This window comes from Prosopis cineraria, unplaced genomic scaffold, assembly GCF_029017545.1.
Source record: "Prosopis cineraria cultivar Desert tree isolate PC_DT_omini unplaced genomic scaffold, ASM2901754v1 PC12, whole genome shotgun sequence".
Lineage (NCBI taxonomy): Eukaryota > Viridiplantae > Streptophyta > Magnoliopsida > Fabales > Fabaceae > Prosopis > Prosopis cineraria.
The window spans coordinates 17,517,597-17,540,967 of NW_026555343.1; the positions used below are offsets into that span (position 1 = coordinate 17,517,597).

The following is a 23,371-nucleotide window of genomic DNA, read 5'->3' on the forward strand; positions in this document are numbered from 1 at the left end:
CTATGTACTTTTTATTAAGTATTTCTTTCAATCTTTATTATAAGACATCTTTTAAAAAAAAAATTGAAGACATCTTTTAAAAAAAAAATTGATTCTTCATATAAAACACTTGATGCGATATTAATTATGTTTTCCTAGTTAACTATGAAAGTGAATTAATGAAAATTTAAAAAAAATATTTTGTAAAATTAAAAGTTTATTATATTTTTAGATAAAATAAATAACTTATCACCTCTCCTTGATTTCCATTAGGTAGTTAAAAATGTCATATTCAAGGGACTAGAGGAAGCAGTTGCTTTTGTTTTTATCGCCTTTTTATAAAAACATTAGCATTAACCTCTCTTTTGATTGTTGTTTTCTTATATATATATATATATATATAATTAAAAAAATCATATTATTTTATTATTTTTAAATTATCATTACAATTTCTCTCTGTCTTTTTAAGCCTCTCATATGATGCTAATGATAATATGCTGTACTTTGAAAAAAAAGTTTCGACGCCAACTCACCAAGCCTAATTAATGCAATTCAAAATTTAAAATTCAAGCCCTTGCACAGTGATGGTAATACAGACCGACCAATTTTTCTCGCATTTTTTATCGGGCTGAGCTCCGAAAAATTGGGCATAATGGGGGGAAAAAAGTAGCTGAGCTTCCTACTTGCAAGCCCTGGAAAAATAAAAATTGATCTAATTAATAAAAATTTTATCTATAACTTAAAAGGTTATAAAATTAAATTTTGTCACTAATATAAAAATTTTATTGATAGGTAATTTGTAAATACCTTTTTAAACGTTTTTTGGATTTAAAGGCATGATATAATCCTGATGAGAGCCCTTTATTCAGCTCACTAAACTTTATTATATAAAAAAATTCATTTTTCATTTATAATTTATAAATAATATCTTGGCTTATGGGCTTGAACTATTATTTTTTATTTTTATTTAAACATTATTTTGTTTTCAAAATACAAACGATTCAAATATGATCTAGACGGTATGGAATAAAATGTGCACTCCATGATCAACTTTAAAGGAATTAGACCTCAAAATATTTTATTATTTTATTCAGTTGCAACAAATGTCAATGCTTTTAGTGAGAGACTCAAACAATTCATATTTGAGCACAAAATTTAATTAAACCATTGACTTAGCTATTCATAATGATGTTACACACACACTCACTTATATTATCAAATACTTATATAAATTCCATATAAATATTAATTATATATTATTCATTGTCCAAGTCAAGACGAAAATCAATAGTTTAAATTTGATTAAAAAAAAACAATAACAAGTCATGAAGGTGTTCGTCAATGGATGGGAATCACAACATCATGCTTGTCCACACACACACACAAGTCTTATACCCATAGTCTTAATTAATAAATATATACTTATATTATTAAAATACTTATCTAAATTACATATAAATATAATTATTCATTGTCCAAAGTCAAGACGAAAGTCAATAATTTAAATTTGATAAAAACAATAACAACTCATGAAGGTGTTCTTCAATATATGGGGATCACAACATCATGCTTGCCCATATATATATATATATACACACATATAAGTCTTAGTCTTAGTCTTATACCCATAGTCTTAATTTATAAATATGATTTCTTTGATATTATTTTCTTCATCTTACTAAGAATATGATACACTCTTAATAAATCAAGTCAATGTGTATTTTTCTTTCTTAGAATGTGTCAATTGCGATAGATCATCTAGAGTTAAGGATTTGAAGATTAAGAATTTTTAATGTCAAAAACTATTTTTTAATGTTAATTCCTTATTTTTGCCTTCATATTTGGAGACTTTCAAAAAAAAAATTATGAAAGAATGAGGAAATAAAGTCGCCCTTATGTTCTCGCTGATTCTATTTTTAAGAAAATTCTGGATGACGGATTTGTGGTTTTTAATTTTGTAGAAGGCACCGCATTGATTATTTATTATAATTTTCATTTTTTTACTCTTATTCAATGTTGATGTAAGAGAGTGAGGAATTTTTTTTGAGGATGTATTTAATATGGCCAAAATAAAAAAACTTATTTAATTTTTAGAGAGTTAATAAATTTTTTTTTTACTTTTTGTTAACAGATTCTCCTGGACTCTAACAAAAAAAAAATGCTCAAAGTAACTTATTAATGTAACTTTTTAAAAAAAAAAATGCACTTCCTAAAGTTACCACTTAGTATGGAAAAATTCTTATAGGCAGACTGGATATGTCACGTTATTTGTAATTTATTCAATAAAAATATGACATTCAGATGATATTAAATATAAATTAATTTTGACATTAATGATAGTAGAGATAGAAAAAGCAAAAAATTAAATATGCATTTTGTTATAAGAATAAAATTAATTAAAATAATATCATATAAGATTTTATTTAGATGATTTGAGACATTCTTATTAGATAGACTACAAATAATATGGTGTAGTTAATTTATGTAAGAATTTCTCATTAGTATGTCTTCATAATAAAGAGGCTTTCAATGAGGTTAGTTGCGAAGATAAAAAATTACACTTTTTTCATCCCAAATTATAAGACATTTTTAGACAAAATTTTATATATCAATAAAATTATTAAATAAACTTTATATCCTTACTTTTTCTAGACAAATATATAAACTTTTAAAAATATTCTTCATTTAATACTCTATTGATGAAAGAATATTGAAGGGAGAGAATATATGGGAGGATAATACTAAAAAAGTACCATTAATGAAACTTTATTTTTATTAAAGTGTCTCATATTTTGAGATATTGAATCTTCTCTAAAAGTATCTTATAATTTGAGACGAAGAGAGTATAGTATAATTTGCGATAATAAAAGTGTAAGCTTTGACAAAAATGACGAACAACTCATTTATTGTTCTTGAGAGATTAGTTTTAATTTTTGAATTCTTTAACTAACAATTTTATAACTTTTGGAAACTAAGTGATATCCTAGGAATGCCAACTTGGATACCATGTTGAACCCCATCTAGGATGTTACCTTGAAAACTAATTGGAATGCCACGAAGGATCACGTCTAGTATATATCATTTCCCTTTAGAAAATTACACATAATTTCCTAAATGCTAAATCCTCCAACCAAGTGAATAAACATATTACATAAGCATTCATCATCATCATCTAAATGCCTAACAACCTCAGAAATAAAGAGAAAGACCTGATGTTGAGAATGTAATTAGAATTATTAAATTGTAAGACATTTGCTATAATGTAGCTGTAGTTATCCTTTGAAAAACTGCAATTTGGATTTTGGACCATATATTACAACCATCTTCGGACCAATTTATAAAAATTAGAGTATAATTAAAGTTTAACTATAAATTATTTCTTATAAATAGGATCAAGTATAATTTATATATGTATGTTTGCATATACTAATTTTATATGTGTGAAACAAAAAAATTAGGTTGATATACAATTTGAACTCTAAACTATAAGTCTAAGAGCAATTTAAACCCTGTACTTATAAATGGTATATTTTGGACCTTGAACACTCAAATTAACTAAGGACATCCCAGCCCCCACCGTTAAGTTGGTCCTAACTCCGTTAATAAAAGGGTTAAATGGCAATTTAGATGTTAAACTATTGGTCAAGGGGTGATTTTAACCCTAAACACATATTTGGTACAGTTTGAACTCTCAATAATTAAATTTGAGAAAATATAACTTTAGATTCTTACACTTTGCTCGTATTTTGCTATTGATCCCTAAACTTTTTTTCAGTATTTTACGTCCCTATACCTTTGGTTTTTAGTGTTTTAAGTCCCTTTATAAACAAAATGTAGGAACCATAAAATAAAAATGTGGGGGACCTAAACCACAACAAAAAAAAATACAAGGACCAATAGTAAAACTTGAGCAAAGTGTAAGGACTCAAAGTTATATTTTTTTTATTAAATTTGGAGCAATCTCATCTCCACCATTAATTCAAAATTAACATCCATTTGCTTAAAATTAATATAATGGCACATGCTTCTTTATTCTAATACCATTTTTGCCTTTGTCTTGCTTCTTCCCTTGCTATCTATTTTTAACCCGCGCTTCTTGTTGATAGCCAACGGCAAATCGTGAAATTCGTGAGGTTGGCTAGAAGTGGATATATATATATATATATATATATGATTTTTAACCATTAACTGGACTCCACAACAAATTAAATTAAAATCATCCCAAACACATATGAATCCAAATCACCTATAACGAACCTCACATGTATATTTATGAACTTGGCTCTTTTTAAAGCAATCAAAATGTCACAAGCCAATGTAATCTCAAATCCATTAGTCACAACAGACCCTCTAACATCACCCTTAAATACATCTTCTGCCGCAATCAAGTCTACACCTAAATAGAATGCTAACCCTAAGCCAATCAATATGATTACTCGCACCGAATCATCCTTGTCCAGCCTCTTGAATGCTTGGGACAGGTCAAGCATCATTGACCTGGGCAATGAGTTTAAAGAACCAGGTCAATTGATCATGATCAAAGCAATACTGTTTGGCTTACACTAGAAAAGTATAAGCTTCTTCTTTAGTGACAACAACACTAGCAAACCTTAAACTCGCACATTCAAAAGTGTTCAGATGAGTATGAATCGAGATCATTGTCAAAGGATTTGTCCATGAGATTGTTGTGGGGCAAGAATTTCTTTACAAGGGTAAGGGAGGAATTTATGGAAAATGGTCTCATAGAGAGAGGAGGAGAAAGGTTATGCCACCTAGGAATGTAAAGAGACAAAAATATAGATAATAGAGAGAAAAATCCAATTCCACCTATCTAGGCCCATACTTAAAGTAATGGATGTTTGTACCATTTTAAGAGTTTGGTCAAATTGTTTCAAGTTTAATTATTTAAGATTTAAAATGTGCAACATCTGGAAAAATCTAATCATGATTAGTTAACCTAATGAGTGTGATTATCTAATTAATGAGGTGTATGGTTAGAGGGACCTAACTGATATAACCTATTATAATTTTATCCCTAAAAGTGGGTCTAAATGGATGGCAGGCCACCTAGGCAAGGAAAGAGAAAGAAAAAGTGAAGGTTAGTCCTCTATGCTGTATGTCATGACATATGGTCAATGCGTCGCGGTACACAAAGGTAGTTTTGAATGTAACAACCTCTTTGTACTATGTGCTATGGCACACGGCTAAAAATTTTGATAAATCAATTCACATTTTGTGTAAAATTCAGAGAGGAAGATGAGAGAAACACAAAGAGAACATTAAGGCTCTACTAGGGCATACACATTTGGACTTTTGTAGATAGATTGAAGCTCCCAAGCACCCAAGGTAAGTTTATCATACCTTCTTCTTCATTTCTCTCCCTTAATTATAGAGATTTATAATAGGGTTTAAGTTGGAGAATTTATTTTTGGTCCCTAAGAGTATGGGTCCATCTTCATTAATTAAAATAAGTATAATGAAAGTTATTTAAGGTATTGAAATATCGCATTAATGGTTGTGGAAGTAGTTGGTTTATGAAAGTAATAAATATCCAAAAATTATCATTAATGAGGTGGTTGGGAGAGATTTATGTCCATTAATAGTGGTTTGAAGAGTTATAAATAATAATGTGCATCAATGGAACCTAGTGAACCCATTAAGTATGAATGGGTAGTAATTTATGGGTGATAGAATAGAGTGTGTGGAGATATGTGTTGGTAAATCCTCAAGATTAAGATCATGATAGTATTCTTGTGTTATGAATGTAGTGATGTTTAATTTTAGCACCATTCAAGCTTGGGAGAAGCTTTAGAAGTGTTTTGTGTGAGGGGTGAACCTTTGATCTCTCAAAAGTTTGAGGTAACCGGAGAAAACTTAATTTTTATAGTTGAATGTTAATTGTGTTTGCAAAATGTGGTTGATGATTTAAATAAATGATGCATATCGGCAATGTGTTTAACTTGTGAAATGGTTTTAAAAAGGAAAACATTGATTATGCCACCCACTTGTGATTTATAAATTTACTTGTGGCATATTGTTGTGAAAATAAAAAATCATTATATGTAGAGTGATTGAGTATGAGTATGTGAGTTTATGTGCCATGCATTGATTTTTTAAAATGCATATTATGTGAAATGTGCATAGCATAATCATTGACGGGAGTTCGCCTAGGGAGAGGAGTAGATTGATTTAAATCCACATGATACTAGCAGTGGCCATTGAAATTGAGAACTTGCCTTGGCACCAACCATTGGAATCAAGAGGTAGCCCTTATCCCATAGTTGATTTGGGATTGTCTCACTTATTCTATGAAAGACTTGAACTTAACTAATCTCTACCGATTCATGAAAAAGCTAGATTAGGGGTATGACATCCCATAGTTATTAATATTAGGGGGAAACCGAATTATATAAGTGAGTAAGTTCACCTTAGTCTAGTAGCCCCTCACAAGTGATAGGCTGGGTTAGTTCATGAAGAATGTAGCCACAGGATAGCCATCAATTCCATGTCAAAGGTAATAGGAGGGTTATAAGGTAGCGTTTGATCATGCACATAAATCTAACCATATGGTTGTTAGTATTGTGATCGGTATGTGTTAGGGGCACATTGTTGTTATTATTGTGACCCCATGTTGTGTATTGCAAAATAACAGTTATATGTGTTAAGGACCTGGTCATATAGTTATTAGTTTTGTGAACCATGGCCAATTCCTTCATGTTGTGTTTACGTTGTGCTTGTTTTTCCTATTTACATCTATTTACAATTGATATACAAATGTATAGATTAGGTGAAACTTAATTACTAAATGGTTATACTCATCCCTCAATTCTTAATATTTCAGGGCCTAGCTCATCCGATTCGAGTCAGGAAAGAACATTTTAAGGCATAGGGTTGTGACGAAATCCTACTTTCATGCCTCTTTACTTTACTTATGTATTAATGTTGTATAATTGCCAACTAAGATCACATGTTATTGTTTTTGTAGTACTTGCATTATTATAGTATGCAACTTGCGTGTTTCGTACCCTGAGTTAGTAAGTCTTAGTTGTAAACCTATAGGTAGGGCCAAAATACTTATACAAGTACGAACATGTATATTTTGAAAGAGTTGAAATGAAAATGATGATTTTGTGTATAAGTTTTCTCCCCCTTGTGTTTTGGTGAAATTTGGGGTTAAGTGGTGATTTTAAGATATATGTATTTTTGATTGTGTATAGTGCATTGCATGTGTCCACTAGAGTCCATTGAATGTGGTCGGATGGTCGGTGTACGCTTTTGACACTTGTGGTTGAGTTAGGACACCAAAGTTGTGAGATTTTTGTGAAAATTAGTCAAAATAGATTTTGGTGTCTAACTTATTATAGAAAGAAAATTTGAGTATGAAACTAGTACTATTAGCTAGAGTTGGGAGAATGCTTCGTGTGGACACCGAAACCACCTCAATCGAACATCAGATAGAGTTTCAGGATGCATCAAAAATTTGCTCCCTGTGTTGTCAAATGACAGCACTGATGCTGTCAAATTTATGCAATGCGTCGTGGCTCATGGCGCTTTACGCTATAATACATGGCACAAAGAAGGATAAGCCACAGCGCACATGTCACAAGCCACAATGCACGTGTTGTTTTCTACATAAAATCTATTTTTGAGTTTTAAAACTCATTGTTTTGGGTCTCATTTGTTTTCCAAACTTTCGCACTACTTTCAAACTCTGATTTGAACAATTTAAGAATATTGATTGAGATTTGAAATGTTGAATTTGGGATTCCATTATAAACAATTTGAGAAATCTCTTTTATGAAACTTTATAATTTTGGTAATTCTTTGTGAGTTAATCCCCTGATTACCTTAATTTTGGAAGGAAACATGATTAAGTAAAGGAGACCTTACAAAATGTATCAAAGACGAGTTTAAAATTTAAATTACCCCTAAACCTATAGTTTAGAATTCAAATTGCCTTTTAACCCTTAATAAAATCCTTGGACATTAACCCTAAAAAAGTTTAAAAAACTCACTTGTAGTAACCTACAAATTACAACACACCAATGAGATTGTCATATTAATAATGAGATTTGAATTCATTCTCTTGTGAGGAGAAATTCTTGCATGGGTTTGGTCTACCCCGTCATCTATTATCTATTTAATAAAAATAAAAGCTTTTGTAGATATAGCTTATGTTATAGGATTAAATCAAGCAAATAACTTAACATTTATTATATTTTGTATTATAACCGGTTTATTGTATTTATCGATGATATATTATTGCATATTAATGATGTACCTCTTATAAATTTTTAAATTTTTAATGATAAACTCCTTATATATCAATATGAATTTGCCACACTTTAAAATTTTTAAATATTCGATCCATATTTTTTGGGTTTAAGATTTTTTTGGGTCAATGGACCAATTTATCCATAAAAATATGCCATATCATATTGTTGTAAATATAAATTAATTATACCATTAATAATAATAATAAAGAGAGAAAAGACAAGAAATTAAAAGAAATTAAATTGATTATTCTACCATTTATATTTACAACCATAAGATATATATGGCACGTTTTAATATTTACCAACTAAACCATTGTTGATTGGCACAAAAGTTATTACCCCTAAATTGACTAGTTTGGTCCCCATGGCCTGCATCAGTAGTGCTAGTCCTTGTATCCTGTAGTTAAAGGTACCAATGAAATGTGGACAAGAAACAAAGTTGGGTACATTAGTACATTATTACTATTTGTATAAATAAATATTTCAACAAAATATACACAAATACACATATATTATTACACTGTTGAGCCTTTCTTTATCACAGAACCATGTGCTCCTTCCTTTTACATATACGTCACCCATGTTTCTGTCTTATACCCAAATCCTTCTTTCAATCTATAACTTTGTTTAATCGTTATCTCTTTTCATAGTTATTTTAATCATTAGTTAAATGATCCTAATTGACAGTTATAATATCCACGTTCATCTACTGAGTGATTATCAAATCTATTATTCTGTGTCTGATATAAAACTTAAAAAAGAAATCATTCTATTTACACACTATAAACAGTATGACTACTGTTATATTTAATATAAAGTATAATTAGTTACAATCTATTTATTATTATATTTTAAATTTTAAAGTTCATCCCATCATTTTTACAAAATATATAAATATTAATGACAATTGGGTTGAATTCTAAGAAGCTCCGAAGAAAATAAAGAGATATGCATTCTAGATTATTATTACTCTCTTCGGACTAAAATATAAGGTATTAATAATTAATTTTCAATTCTCAAAAAATGTTAGTCGAAACATTAATTTCTTAAAAAAATTTGCTAAATATTTTATATAAGTAGCTTGATAATAATAATTAAAATTTTAATGCATCATTTTTTAAAAAAGAATAATAAATAAAGCAGGGGTATAATTGAAAAAAATTATAAAAGTTACCCAATAACTTATATTTTGGACTAAGCGTGACTTTTAGAGAATGTCTTATATTGTAGTCTTGATGGAATATCTCAACTAGGATATATTATATTAGAAATGGACAGTTTTTTTAATCTTAATTAAGTTGCATCTTGTAGAGGTCTCACTTCTAATTTGCTACTTTTACGATCTCTTATTCTTCCTTAACTGAATGAGGTTTCATCTCATGGCTTAGGAGTATTATAGATGCCTTGATCAAGGACAAGGAGTTTTACTTCCTTAAAAGTATTTTCACTTTAATTAATCTAATTTGGTATAAAAACAATATAGTTCTGTATGGAGGAATCAAAATTGCCCCCAATCAAGGCATACAAGAATTTAAGGGTCAGTTTGCTTTCATAAAAATGGGTTGCAGGACTCTACTTTTCAAAAATTTTAAAAACCTTGAATTTTAGGAAAGTTAAGAGCTCTTTTTTAAGATTGAGAATAGTATATCAAAATGTTATGGGGATTTTGATCAAATCTAGCACTCTAACACATTCATGGAAGATAAAATGCCAAAAGTTCAAGAAGAATAGAGAAATCATCATAATAATGAGAATTAAATTGAATAAAGTTAACTTGTAGTGCCTAATCTTCAAGGATTTCCTATTACATGGATTAGTAGCTTGCGTCATTGGATTTATCAATAATATTACAAAGGTTGAAATTGAAATTTGGATGATCTTGGGTGAATTCACTTTTTCTAGTTCAGAATTAAGTTAAAGGATGAAGTTTTGAGTATTTCATCGGAAGCTTGGACTCGTAATATTACACATCTTCTTTGCCCTTTCAGCAAGAAGTCTATTTTTTAGTATAGTTCTTTGTATGTATTCATCAAATATATACACTACTTCTTTTCCCCCTAAATATTGTTATTATCTAACTTTTCTTTTCTTTTTTTATAATTTTATTGTACATATCTGACCTTTTATAAATTAAAAAAAAAACAGAGAGAGATGTACAAGAATGTGAAGAAATGGTTTCACCAAATATCTTAGCTTTCAACTAAGCACTACTATTGAACTTGTCAACATTTTTAAAGGCACCTTAAGCTATATGTTGAGACAAGAAAAAACACCTTCAAGATCAATGTTTTCTGTGACTTCTTTGATGAAATTAATCTAACACCTAACGAACTTTCTTAATATCACCCTCTCGTTATCATCATCAAGAAGGTTAGGGACCTCATTGCAAATAGAAGTAGACCGTCACCTTACATCTTCATATAAATTAAAGAAATAGATCATGTTTGGACTGGCTTGCTCACTAAACTAATCAGCATATAACATGGAGACCACAATTCCTAATGACCCCATATTGTTGCTTGGTGCAAGAACCAGAGACGGATTTAGGGGGCTAACCAGAAAATTATTAAAACTACTTTGTCTTTATTTGTCAAAATGATAAAATTAATTTTAGTGCCCCACTATAATGTAGTTTTGTATTGCCCCCCCCCCCCCCAAAAAAAACACCAATTTGATTCTAGATCCGTACATGCAAGAACCTCGTGTTCTTTGAGATGAAGTAATTTGTTGCTTACCAAAGCCTCTCTCATTGAAGAAAAGTCCATTATAGAAGATTTCAAATTTAGACTTGTGGGCAATACTGAATATAGATTGAAGTTTTGTTTGGGGAAAAAAAAAAAAAAAATATATATATATATATATAATAAATATAAGGGAAAATGATAATAAAACCTCACCAAAATATATAAATGATAACATATATTTTAAAATTTCATAATTTCTCTAAAATCCCTAAATACCTTTCTGACGTTATTCATTTTATATTAAGTGATTAAATTACCCCTTATTTAAAATAAAAAATGACATGCTCACATGAAAATTAAAATTAAAATTAAAATTTATTGTTCAATTCTTATAATTTATAAAATAAAAGTTATGTTTACTTAAACAGAAATTGTTATTGATTATTTTCATAATTTAAACTTCAATGATATAAAAAAATTACATGAAAAGTTATAATTTTTTGTTTAATATTTGTGATTTACATAATTAAAATTATAATTACTTAAATAAAAGGTGTGATTGAAATTGATTATTTTTAAATTTTATTTATCAATTATAAAAGAAATTTCATGTAAAAATTTTTTATTTTTGATTTAATTTTTTTTACAATTCACAAAACAAAAATTGTAATTGCTTAAACAAAAATTGTAATTGAAAAAATGCAACTAAATCCATTATTTTTATTTTAAATAAATAGAAATTTAAATAATTAATCTAAAATTATTAATAGAAAAATGGTATTCAAAAACTTTAGAAGAATTATAGCGTTTCTAGGTATATGATTGTTAATTATATTTTTTAGTGAGATTTTATTATCATTTTTTAATATAATTATAGTTTTTATTTTGTTAATTAGGACGAAAAGGAAAATCTGTTCATCATGCTTCGTAACTAAACAATGCCAACTAAAATTTTAATAATGAAATAATTATATAAGTACAATATTAAAAAAAAAAAAAGCAAATGTCTCTTTGAAAAAAAAAGTAAAAATAAAAATATTTTCCGTCAAACCAAAAAATATGTACGCAACATGCTTGTTTGTTTGTTTGTTTAATATTTAATATTTAAAAAATATGCGTGTTGCGTCGGTTGTCGTCTTCCTCGTCAGGACCAAAGCCCACGTGGGGAATCGCCAGTGGAGAATTCATCGCAAATTGGCAATCAAGCTGTTCGATACTTGTGCATCATACAGTGAGACAACAGTCCTTCTTTGATTGTTTCGCTGTCTCTGTGTGCTCTTTAAGTCTTCAGAAATAATTCTAAATTATAAAAAAAATACATTTATAATTAAAGCAAAAAAAAAGAAATTGCTTGCATCAAATGAAATTGTATTAAAAAGGTACAAAGAAATACATAAAAAAGCCATAAAAAATTAAAATTAAAATTCCATATTAAGACATTTGGAATTGGGGGGATTGGGAAAGAAAAATGAGTAAAGGTATATTTTTATTCCTAAAGTATTTATTGAGAAGCACTCAATATCTTAACGTTTTTATTGAAACAATTTTATTTTTAACATTATTAAAATGAAGTATTTTACCTTTCCACCAACTTTTTGAATGGTCAATGTTAGAAAATTAATGAAAGGAGCAAAAATGCTCTTTTTTGATAATATTAAGGATAAAATTATTTCAATAAAAATATTAAGATATTAGGTACTTTTTGAAAAATATTTTTGAAACAAAAATACACCTTTACCTAAAGAAAAATACATAGATGTAAAAAAAGTAAATGAAAAAATTACATTAAAGCCTTACACAAGAAAATTTGCTCTCCAATAATCTAAAAATGAAATCCTTGATAACATGTGATGTGCAAGTCTTTAAGTGGAAGATGATAGTCGGATTGTAAATAAGGATCCATAAAATGAATGCGTAGAGATAAGAGCTGTAGAAATAAGGAAAAACACTATTTTTTTAGCTAATTATATGTCAGATTAAATCTCCAAAATTAATGAAAATCAAGCAAATTGAGTAGTTAGAGATCTTCATTTACTTACTCTTGATACCCCATCTTGTTGATGGAAGAAGACAACAGGTACTAACTAAAGATAAACTAGATATTCATCAAATCTTGTTAACATCTAAATTTGATGTACAATCTGACTCAAAAATATTCTCAAGATGATGAAATTTTTGGATCATCACATGAGCTGTTGGTTGGCAAAAAATACCATTGTATAAATAACCATTTCTCTTCCTCCAAATAAGAGAAATTAGAATGATATCTGGTTGATGATGTCAAATTGATTATCCTTTAAAAAAAAAGGATGATAGGACAATTGACCATAAGATTTTGAAAATTATTTTCGGGTAGAAAATAATCATCGATTAAATAGCAACACCAAAACAAATTGCTGGAGTAAAATGACATAAAACAAAGATATAATTAATAAATTCATCATCATCACAACCAAAAATATATATACTCCTTTTGTTAAAAAATGTAAGACATTTTTAATTGAATCTCACTCTCAATAAAGTAATTACTTACTTTCAAACTAATCCTATTTTTTCATATTTACTCCTATTAAACACTCTATAATAAATACAAAATTATGTATCAATAGAGACATTTTTAAAGAAAAAAAGAGAAATGATTACACTTCAAAAGGTTAAAAATATTTTATATTTTTTAATATCTAACTCTTCAAAAAAATATTTTATATTGTTAAATGAAAAGAGCACTTCATATCGTTCTGCAAATGACGATACTTTGAAACATCATTAGCTGGAATGGCCTTGGTAAATACCTGCCTTGTGAGTAGAAGGTATTTCCTAGGTAGATCCATTTTTCATGTTTGATTATTGTTCTTGTTTATTATTTTTAAAACTATTTTGTAAAAAAATTATAAATTATTTAAAAAAAGAAAATTTCTTTGATTATATCAATCTGAACAAAATTCTAGAATTAAAAACATTGGTCAATAATAGTTGTTGCCAATGGTTAATGGTGACAACTTAGGATATTGGCTGTGGCTGACGGCAGTGGCAAACGCAGACCCTGATGTTTTTATAATTTTTATAAAAAAATTTAAAATGATATTTTTATAAAAATTATCTAAATTTAAATATGATATATGTAAAATTTAAAATCTATTGAACTTAAGTGAAACATAAAATATCCAAGCTTTTTTAAATTTAAATATTTTTTAATGAGGCTTTTGTAAATATAGTTTATGTTATATAACCAATCCAAGCAAGCAACCTAGCATTTATTATATTTCGTATTATGATTGATTTGTTATATTTATTTGTCAATGCTATACCATTTTATATAAATGATAAAGCCCTTGTAATTTTTAATAAAAAAACCTTTTGTATATCAATGTAAACTGACCATACTCACAAATTTTTAAAAATTTAATCCATATTTTTTGAACATAAGAATTTTTGTTACCTCGTGGCCAATTTATCCTATTTTAATTCGGGTTTAATAAGTTCAAAACTACTAAAGCAATGAGAGTAAATTTTTAAAAATTATGCATACTTGTAAATTTTTTTAAGTTGAGCAGGGTGCTTGTCCACCTTCACTAACACTTGCACCACCATTGTCTAACAGTAGTCGAGAGCCAAGGTGGTTGACAATAGCCAATAGTGGCAACTACTGATGTTGGCAAACAATATTGTGAACATCGATAGCTAACGATGATCAATAGTAATAACCAATAATGATAGTCATTAATAATAATCAACAATGGCTAGTGGCTAACAATGGTGATTAATGGTGATTAGTTAGTAATAACTAATAATAATTAGCTTGCGATGAGACAACAAATGATAATAGTTGATAATAGTGGCCAATGGTAACAATTGATTGTGGTGGTTGGTAAAATATAAATCAAATATACAAGACTTCATAAAATAAAATAAAATAGGTTTGAAAATCATTTAAATTCAAAAAAGTGAAATAGTAACTGGATTTTATTTTATTTTTTATTTTTTAAAAAAATATAAACAATTCTTAAAAATATAAATTAAACATTCTCTTGTTGTGAATCTTGTTCAAGTTAGTTGGCCATGGCGTAGCCACATGTTGGAGAGATTTGACGTGTTATCATTTTTATACATTTTATATAGTTGGTCCTTATGCAATGTATGAAGCTAAATTATCATAAATTATAAATAGCAGTGATGATAGTTTATGAATAACATAATTTATAAATTTAATATTTTATGTTATATTAATATATGTATAAATGATATATATATATATATATATTTGTATGTAGATGTATGTATAAGTTTTGTTGCTCACTTTTAAAATATTTGTTTAAATTAGTACCTCACTTTTAAAATATTTGTTTAAATTAGTACTTTGATATGAGGTCACAGTGACGAAGGAATAGTTTGATCCAGATCAGGCCGTAAGTACATTTTATAATCATAAACGGTACAAGGTGAAGACGACTTGCCAACAAGTTTGTATTTTATTAATTTCGATTTTCAAAGGGTTTTCAATTTTACATACTTTAAATATATATTTGGGGTAAGCAATCTCGCTGTCATAAACTTACCTGTTTACCCTTAAATGAACAACAAAATTAATAAATTATAACAAATATCTGCCCACTGACACCAATATTAAAGCTTGATATACAGCTATACCGTAAATTGTGGGTCAGGTAATTAATTAAGGCTGCACCATCCCAAAAATTTTGTATCCGTATAATATGTCATCTATGTTCTACTTAATAAAATTACGTCAATTTAATTAAATAACATTTTATATAATTATTTTTAATAATTTTATTTTTATAATAAAATACCTATTTAATCTTTTACATGTGCAATATTTTTAGAGAAAATGACACCTTTTGAATTATGTAAATGATATCTTAATTCTTTAAAGTGTCATAATTTTTTTAAAATTTTTAAAAACTTTTATGTCATTAAAAAATTAACGTAAATAATTATATTATTCTTAATTTAAATATCAATTGTTATTTACAAATGTTGTTATAAGATTCATAATTTTTTTTCTTAAATCGCACAAATTCAATAATAATTTGTAAGTTTACATTTAAAATTCCAATATTCTTTAAGTGTTATAAATATTAATTTCTATTCATAAGTTTTGTTCTAAAATTCATAATTTTTTTCTTAAAATTGTAAAAATTTAACAGTAATTCACAAGTTTAAATTAAAAATAATTTAATCGTTTATATTAATTTCTTAACAATAAAAAAATCTCTCAAAACTTAAGAGAAATTATGGGCTTATTTGGCAACTTATTTTAAAAATGATTTTCTAATCTCTAAAATAAAAAAAATCTGTTCGGTAGTATGTTTTTAAAAATTATTTTAAAGAACAAAAAAAAAATATTATTCAAGAAAATAAAAAAAGAAAACATATTTGAGATGTTATGGGATTGTTATTTTAGAAAAAAAAACAATAAAAAACACTTATTTTGATTATTTTTTTTCAAAATATGTTCTATAAAATACCATTTTTAAAAATAATAAAATAAAAATAATTTTAAATAAAACCTATAGTATTTTAAGAAATCAAAATGTCATATATATAATTTAAAAAAATTTTATTATTATTTTTTTAATGTTTTTATTTGATTGAGAAATATATTTTTATGGTGATTTTGATTTGATATTTAACAAAATAAATGGAAAATTATCTAATCTTTTTTTAAAATATTATATAACCATTTGATATCTAGTAATTGTGACGACTTTTACTCTCAGACATTAATGTGATTTTATCCATTCATAAAGCTCAAATTTACCATCATACGGTAGCATGTCCTAACTAATAAGAATTGGGTGGTAAATTTTTTTTTTCCAAGAATTGGTTGGTAAATTTAATTATTTAATAGACCAATTCAATGCTAGTCTCCTGCAATATGTTAGCATATCATTATATATATATATATATATATATAATCAATAACAATCATTTTAAAAATCATAATAATAGAAAAATATGTCATTATTGTTAAAATAATCAAATTATCTAAAAAATATAATTAATTCATTTTATTTCTCAGATTCTAGTGTGTGTGTACAAAAAAATTTAATCAATAACAATATATCAATATATACAATAAATTTTATATTCTAAAAATCATAATAATCAATCTTATTACTTTAAACGTCATTTTTCAATATATAAAACATAATTAATTTACTTGGCATAAACTATGATATGTTTTCAAATAATGTATTTGCAGTTTTACAACAATAACAACAATATAATTATATTTCCTTATAAATCATATTCAGAACATGTGAAGAAGTTCTGAGACTTAAAAACAAAATGAGATATTAATGAAGAGGTCCAGTGTGGTGATTCAATGTGAAAATCGTGGGTTGGAAAAAGGCAAAAAGCATGTCCCCACCACTTACGCATCCCCTGCCAAAAAAAAAAAAAGGCAAGAAGAAGACGACGACGACGACCCGGCTCTCAAAACGAGACTGAGCTCTCTAATCTATGAAAAAAAGAAAAACTAAACAAAAAGAAGAAAGAAAGAAAATATCTGAATCCCATACCCCCGGTGTAATATCTGCTGATGCTATTTATAAATTATTTTTAATATATTTTATAAAAATAAAAATTTTTAAAATTTATTAACTTTATCTTAATAACTTCACAATTTTACGTATATTAAAAATATATACTTTAATAGCGGCGTAATTTCTCTTACTAATATTTAATATAAGTAAAAAAAATTATAATAAAAATTAATACATAATTTATAAATAAAATTAAAAAATATTTTTATGAAACAATGCATGTTTAATCAAATTATGTCAAAAATTTAGATGGTTGGGGAGTTGATCAAGATTATTAGAATGTTTATTATAACTTTAAAAGGTTTAGCTAATTCAGATGTTTCATGTCATTTGTGGTCTATTTAATTAGAATGCTTCGCATTATTTAAATAAAATTTTATGCAATATTATTTTAATTAATTTTATTTTTATAATAAAATACATATTTAATTTTTTATCCTTTATTTGTCTATTATTATTATTATTATTATTATTATTATTATTATTAAGTTAGAATTAATTTTTATTTAATATTATCTAAATATCATATTTTTATTCAAAAATTATAAATGATATGGTATATTCAGTCTATTTAAAAATTTCTCCTCTAAAAATGACACACACAACTAAAATTATTTTCCAATAGGTAAACTGGCAAAAAAAAAACTTTCTAATAAAATCTTCAAATGGATAAATGAATTTAAAATTGTAAATCTAGTAAAAATTAATGCCAACGATAGATTTACCTTAAAAAAAGGGCAATTGGTCAATAATAAAAGAGTGTAGAAAAGACTAGAAGTATGAATTCTTTAGTTGGAATATAAAAATACAAAAAGACCTCAAATCTTATTCAATATTTAATTATTCCCCACATGGCAAACAAACTAGCCTTATGGAGCCAGCCCATGCTTGATTATATTCCTCTCCCCCCCCTTTTCCTTCTTTTACTTTCTTTTTCTTTTTTTTTTCTTTTTTCTTTATATCTATATATGTATATTAATCCGCTTTCTTTTCTAGAGAATCACAGAAGCCAAGCGTCCCTCCATTTTTAAGCACCGTTCCACTCATTATTCTTCAGAACTCTCTCACAAATCAACATGGAAAGTGATAATAATAACTTCTCTACCATACCGTCTTCTTCTTCTTCTTCATCGTCAACGTCAACATCATCACCAACAGTGTCTTGTTTGAAATTCAAGCATGATGATCAGTCTGAAGGTGATCATCTGAATGATAAGCACAAGATCGTGAGCAAGAAGAAGAGACAGAGAAGTGAAAGTGACGATAATGATGAAGGGAATAAGCATTCTACTTACAGGGGTGTGAGAATGAGAGCTTGGGGAAAATGGGTTTCTGAGATTCGTGAGCCCAGAAAGAAGTCAAGAATATGGCTCGGAACATATTCTACTGCAGAAATGGCGGCTCGAGCCCATGATGTAGCTGCTTTAGCCATCAAAGGTCAGTCGGCTTACCTTAATTTCCCCGAACTGGCTCCTCAACTTCCCCTCCCGGCCAGCACGGCTCCCAAGGACATCCAGGCCGCGGCTGCAAAGGCGGCAGCCACCTTCTGTCAAGCCGAGGCAGAAGCCGGCGGAGCATCTGAGCCGAGCCGAGGAGAGCAAGCCACGTCGTCGTCATCTTCTTCTTCAAGCTCTGTTCCTGATGACGATGAAGACACGTTCTTTAATCTTCCAGATCTCTTCACTGATGGGAACATTAATGGAGTCTGCTCATATTTTTCTTGGAATTTATGTGCTGTAGCCGATAGTGGGTTCAAGCTTGATTATGAGCCATTTTTGTGGGAAAGATATTACTAGAGATCAATGTTATTTGTAAAATAATAATAATAATAATGCAAAAAAGAAGCATTAATTCGGGATTTTGAGTCGTGTATATTTCATCATTGTATTTTCCAGACATAACGTGGCTGAGGGAAAAGGAATCAATTTTACAATGTTTATGTCTGAATGTTTAATGAATGAATGTTGTTCTTTGTTGCTTTCTTTCTTTTCTTTCCTTTCCTTTCCTTTCCTTTCCTTTTGTTTTTCTGTTTTCTTTTTTGTCGTGCCGTGACTCATGAGAGATTAGACAGGAAGAAAATATATTTACTTTAATTTGTCTAATATACTATCTCATTTATTCATAATTGTACTAAAGATGACAAATCGATGAGCAGTGTGTTTAATAATTACAAGGAAACTTCTTACATGTGTCCCACATTAAAAGTAATAAAGAAGATACAAATTTATCAAACTCGATTCGAGATGAATGATAGGTCACATCCAAGGACCTCCAAAAACAAATGCAAAATTATTTATGGTTAAAATGATAATAAAAACTTATTTTTTAAATAATAACTTGTTATTAATTTTAATTTATGAATAATTCTCTTGAGAGGTTATTGAATGTAATTCTTCATTATTCAAATCATAAAGATTAATTTTTAAATTATAAAATATTTTTGAGAAAAATTTTACATCTCAAATATAAAATACTTTGATAAAAATAAAATTTTATTTATAATTCTTTTTTAATATTATTCTTTCTATTATATATATTTTTTAATATTATCTCACAAATAGAGTATTAAATAAAATTATAAAATATATTTAATAAATTTTATTTATATATCTTATTTTATTTAAAAGTATCCTGGAAATTAGGATATAAAAAATATTTAAAAGAACTTAGTCTTTCTCTTGCTAATTTGGCACAAACGGCCAAAGTTAACTTGATAAGTATTCCTGTCTCTTGGTGCCCAAAAGCTAATTAAATAATTTGAGTATAAAATATTGCTCAAATTAAGGTTTGTGCAGTAATCTTTATGTGATAGAGTATCATATACACAATTATATATTATAATCCTATAAATAAAATTATAGATAAATTCTCTGCTTTATATATATATATATATATATATTATCTTAAAACAATTAATTTTGTGAAAAACTTGTGGCCTTCCATGAATTTTACTAGATTTATGAATGGTCTATTTTGTAAATATAATTATGCAGCTAATTATTTCAAAAGACAACATTCCTCCTAGGTAGATTTAGCTTCCAACATTTTGATGAACTTTGATATGTTATTGTTCAATGTAAAGTAAGACAACATCTTTAATTGCTAATTAATTTAATAACTAATTACTAATTAATTAAGTCATCAACGACATGGTGTGTCTGGCCAACAAATATGGTGTGGGTGCTTTATACTCACACACACAAACATATACCTATATGATTTGGGCACTTTTTTTTTTCTGCTTTTTGGTTTTTTCAAGAGATGGTCCTTTTTTTCATTTTTTATTTGGTCCACATATAAGTAGTGACAGAACTAGCTTGCGCGTTTTACAGTAATAAATCAGGTGTTTAAATTTAGTGTATGATCTTTTTTGGTATAAAAAAAATTAGTGTATGATTTTTAATCCAGCATAAATGGGATTTTAGACCATACGTTTTTTTTATAAGTCATCTATCATCATATCAAATCGTTTAACTGGCGGAAAATATATTTGTAAGTCTTTATAATTTTCTTTAATTTTATATTAAGTTTTTTTAAACTTATTTTGTTTTAATTGAGTTTTTATAATTTGATCAATTAAATTTTTTAACACCTAAAAATTAAAATCCTTGAATTTTTTTTAAAAAATAAAATTAAAAATTTAATATTCATATTAAATTATTATATAACTTTAAAATTAATTACGTAATTTTTAAATTTAAAATTTATATAATTAGGTTGTCTTTTAAATATTTTTTATACTCATAGAAATTTCATAAAAAAATTAATAAAAATTTAAAAAGTGTATTTAATCAAATTTATTTTTTCAATTTTGACTAAAAATACTATATTAAATTGTTTATAAACTCTAAAAGTATTTTTATTTTAGAAATTTAATAATTCATTATTAAAATGGCACTGTTTCACTTGATGTATTGTATGATTTGGCGTAACAATAATATATAGGCGAAAGAAAGACTCTACGTGAGTGTAAATATTTTTAACATGATGATACTTAATCCCCTTTATAAAAATATACATTGATATAATGATAATTTGAACATGTGGGCAAAAATTAATTAATACTCCCTTCATTTCATTATATAAGTTTTTTAAGATTATTGTACATAGATTGATAAATGTAATAAATATATAAAAATATAACATACTTTACTAAATTTGTCCCTTTTAATTGTGTTGACATCGGCGAAGCATAACAAGCGTGTTTAACTGTATTAAGTTAATTAATTAAATTAGTTGAGGGTTGAAACAAGAAAAATATTACTAAATGTTGCTTTAAAATTCAAAAAAATATATTATATATGTAACACTTTTTTATAAAAAAATAACCAATATAATAAAATGAAGGAAATATAATATATATATATATATATATATGGTTAAATGATATTTTTGTCCCTTAATTATTCACTCAAGAGTGTTTCACATCTTAAACTTACATATTGTATAATTTTTTTTTTCAACATTTGAAAATAGAGCAGTGATTGTTCTGCAGTTGAAAAGTTGACTTTAACAATTGTTTGACCTATAAAATTGCAAAAAAAGATCGCAAAAAAATTACAGAAAAAGATTGAAACAATTATCCATAAGTATCCTATAAAAATTGATACAAATTACGTTGCTTAAATTACATATAAATGTTAAGATATGGGGTAATTAATGGATCACAATTACTGATAGCAATACCTATAAATAATTAAAAATATTATATTTGTCTTCCATAATTTAGATAATTTAATTGATATTAATTTTTTCATAGGATACTTTTTTATAATTTTTTTAAGTTAACTAATAGTTAAAGTTAACTTTTTAATTGTGGGGTGTCAAATGCATCATTTTTAAAGGTTGAAAAAAAAAATTTATATTACATGTAAGATTAGGAACACTCTTGAGCAAATAAGTGCCATTTAATTCTAAAATATATGTAACCAGGTGGAGTTGTAGTACTAACAAATTATAACTTCAAAAAAAAAAGTGCTCCTTTTATTTTAAATCTCACCCTTAATAAAGTATTCCCTTCATTTTTATATATAAAAAAAATTATATCATACAATTTAAAAAAGTTAATTAACCATAATAATTATGTCTGAAAATAAAAAAAAATTAGACTAAAATGCCTAATGTTAATTAACATAAACATACATGAATTATTTCTCGTTAATATAAATTATGAAAAATAATTTAAGAAATATGTAATAAATGCTTATTGAAATAGATGATTTTGCTTATATAAAAAAAAGTAAAAAATGATAATTTTTCTTATAAATAGAAATGGAGGAAATAGTTAATTATCTTAAATTAATACTATCTTTTCATATTTACTTTTATTTAATATGATAGTTTACTTTATAATAAATATAAATTAATTTATTTATTATAAATACTTTAAAAAATATGTTAATTACACTTTAAAACATTAAAAATATTTTATATTTTTAAATATTTAACTTTTAAAAAATACTTTATATTTTTAAACCATGAGTATATAATTTATGAAAAAATGTGTTTAATTGTCCTTGTAAAAAGTTTATAAGCAACAGCTGGCACAAGGTTAGCCCGACCCCTCTCAGTTTGAACTTTTAATTGACTTGCAGTTTTAATTGACTTTAATTTAAGCTTAATAGTTAATCCACATCACTCCATCTCATCTCTTTACCAACTCAACGAAATTAATTAGATAAATATTTGATTTTTTTAATTTATTATAATCTTCTGCATCATAATTTTTTATTAGAAATAAATTTATTTTATCTGATTCAATTCCAAGCCTGCACATGTAGGTTCCTCGCAAAATACACCATCTTCCAGAAGAAAAGGTAATTTTATAATGTGAAAGAGTAAATACATTAATTAAAAAACAAATCAA

At 26.6% G+C, this 23,371-nt stretch overlaps 1 protein-coding gene across 1 annotated transcript; it reads left to right on the forward strand.

Moving 5' to 3' along the window:
- Positions 1 to 12,052: 12,052 nt before the first annotated feature.
- LOC129289175 (ethylene-responsive transcription factor ERF038-like) lies at positions 12,053 to 19,487 on the forward strand. Its single transcript, XM_054925982.1, has 2 exons — positions 12,053 to 12,170; positions 18,538 to 19,487. The coding sequence occupies exons 1-2, from the start codon at positions 12,053 to 12,055 to the stop codon at positions 19,299 to 19,301; spliced, it is 882 nt and encodes a 293-aa protein (XP_054781957.1). The 3' UTR covers positions 19,302 to 19,487.
- The last annotated feature ends 3,884 nt before the right edge of the window (positions 19,488 to 23,371 follow it).

Coding starts and splice junctions, on each gene's coding strand:
- LOC129289175 (XM_054925982.1), top strand. CDS start 12,053: ATGCGTGTTGCGTCGGTTGTCGTCTTCCTCGTCAGGACCAAAGCCCAC. Junction 12,171..18,537: donor CGATACTTGTGCATCATACA/GTGAGACAACAG, acceptor TCCATTTTTAAG/CACCGTTCCACTCATTATTC.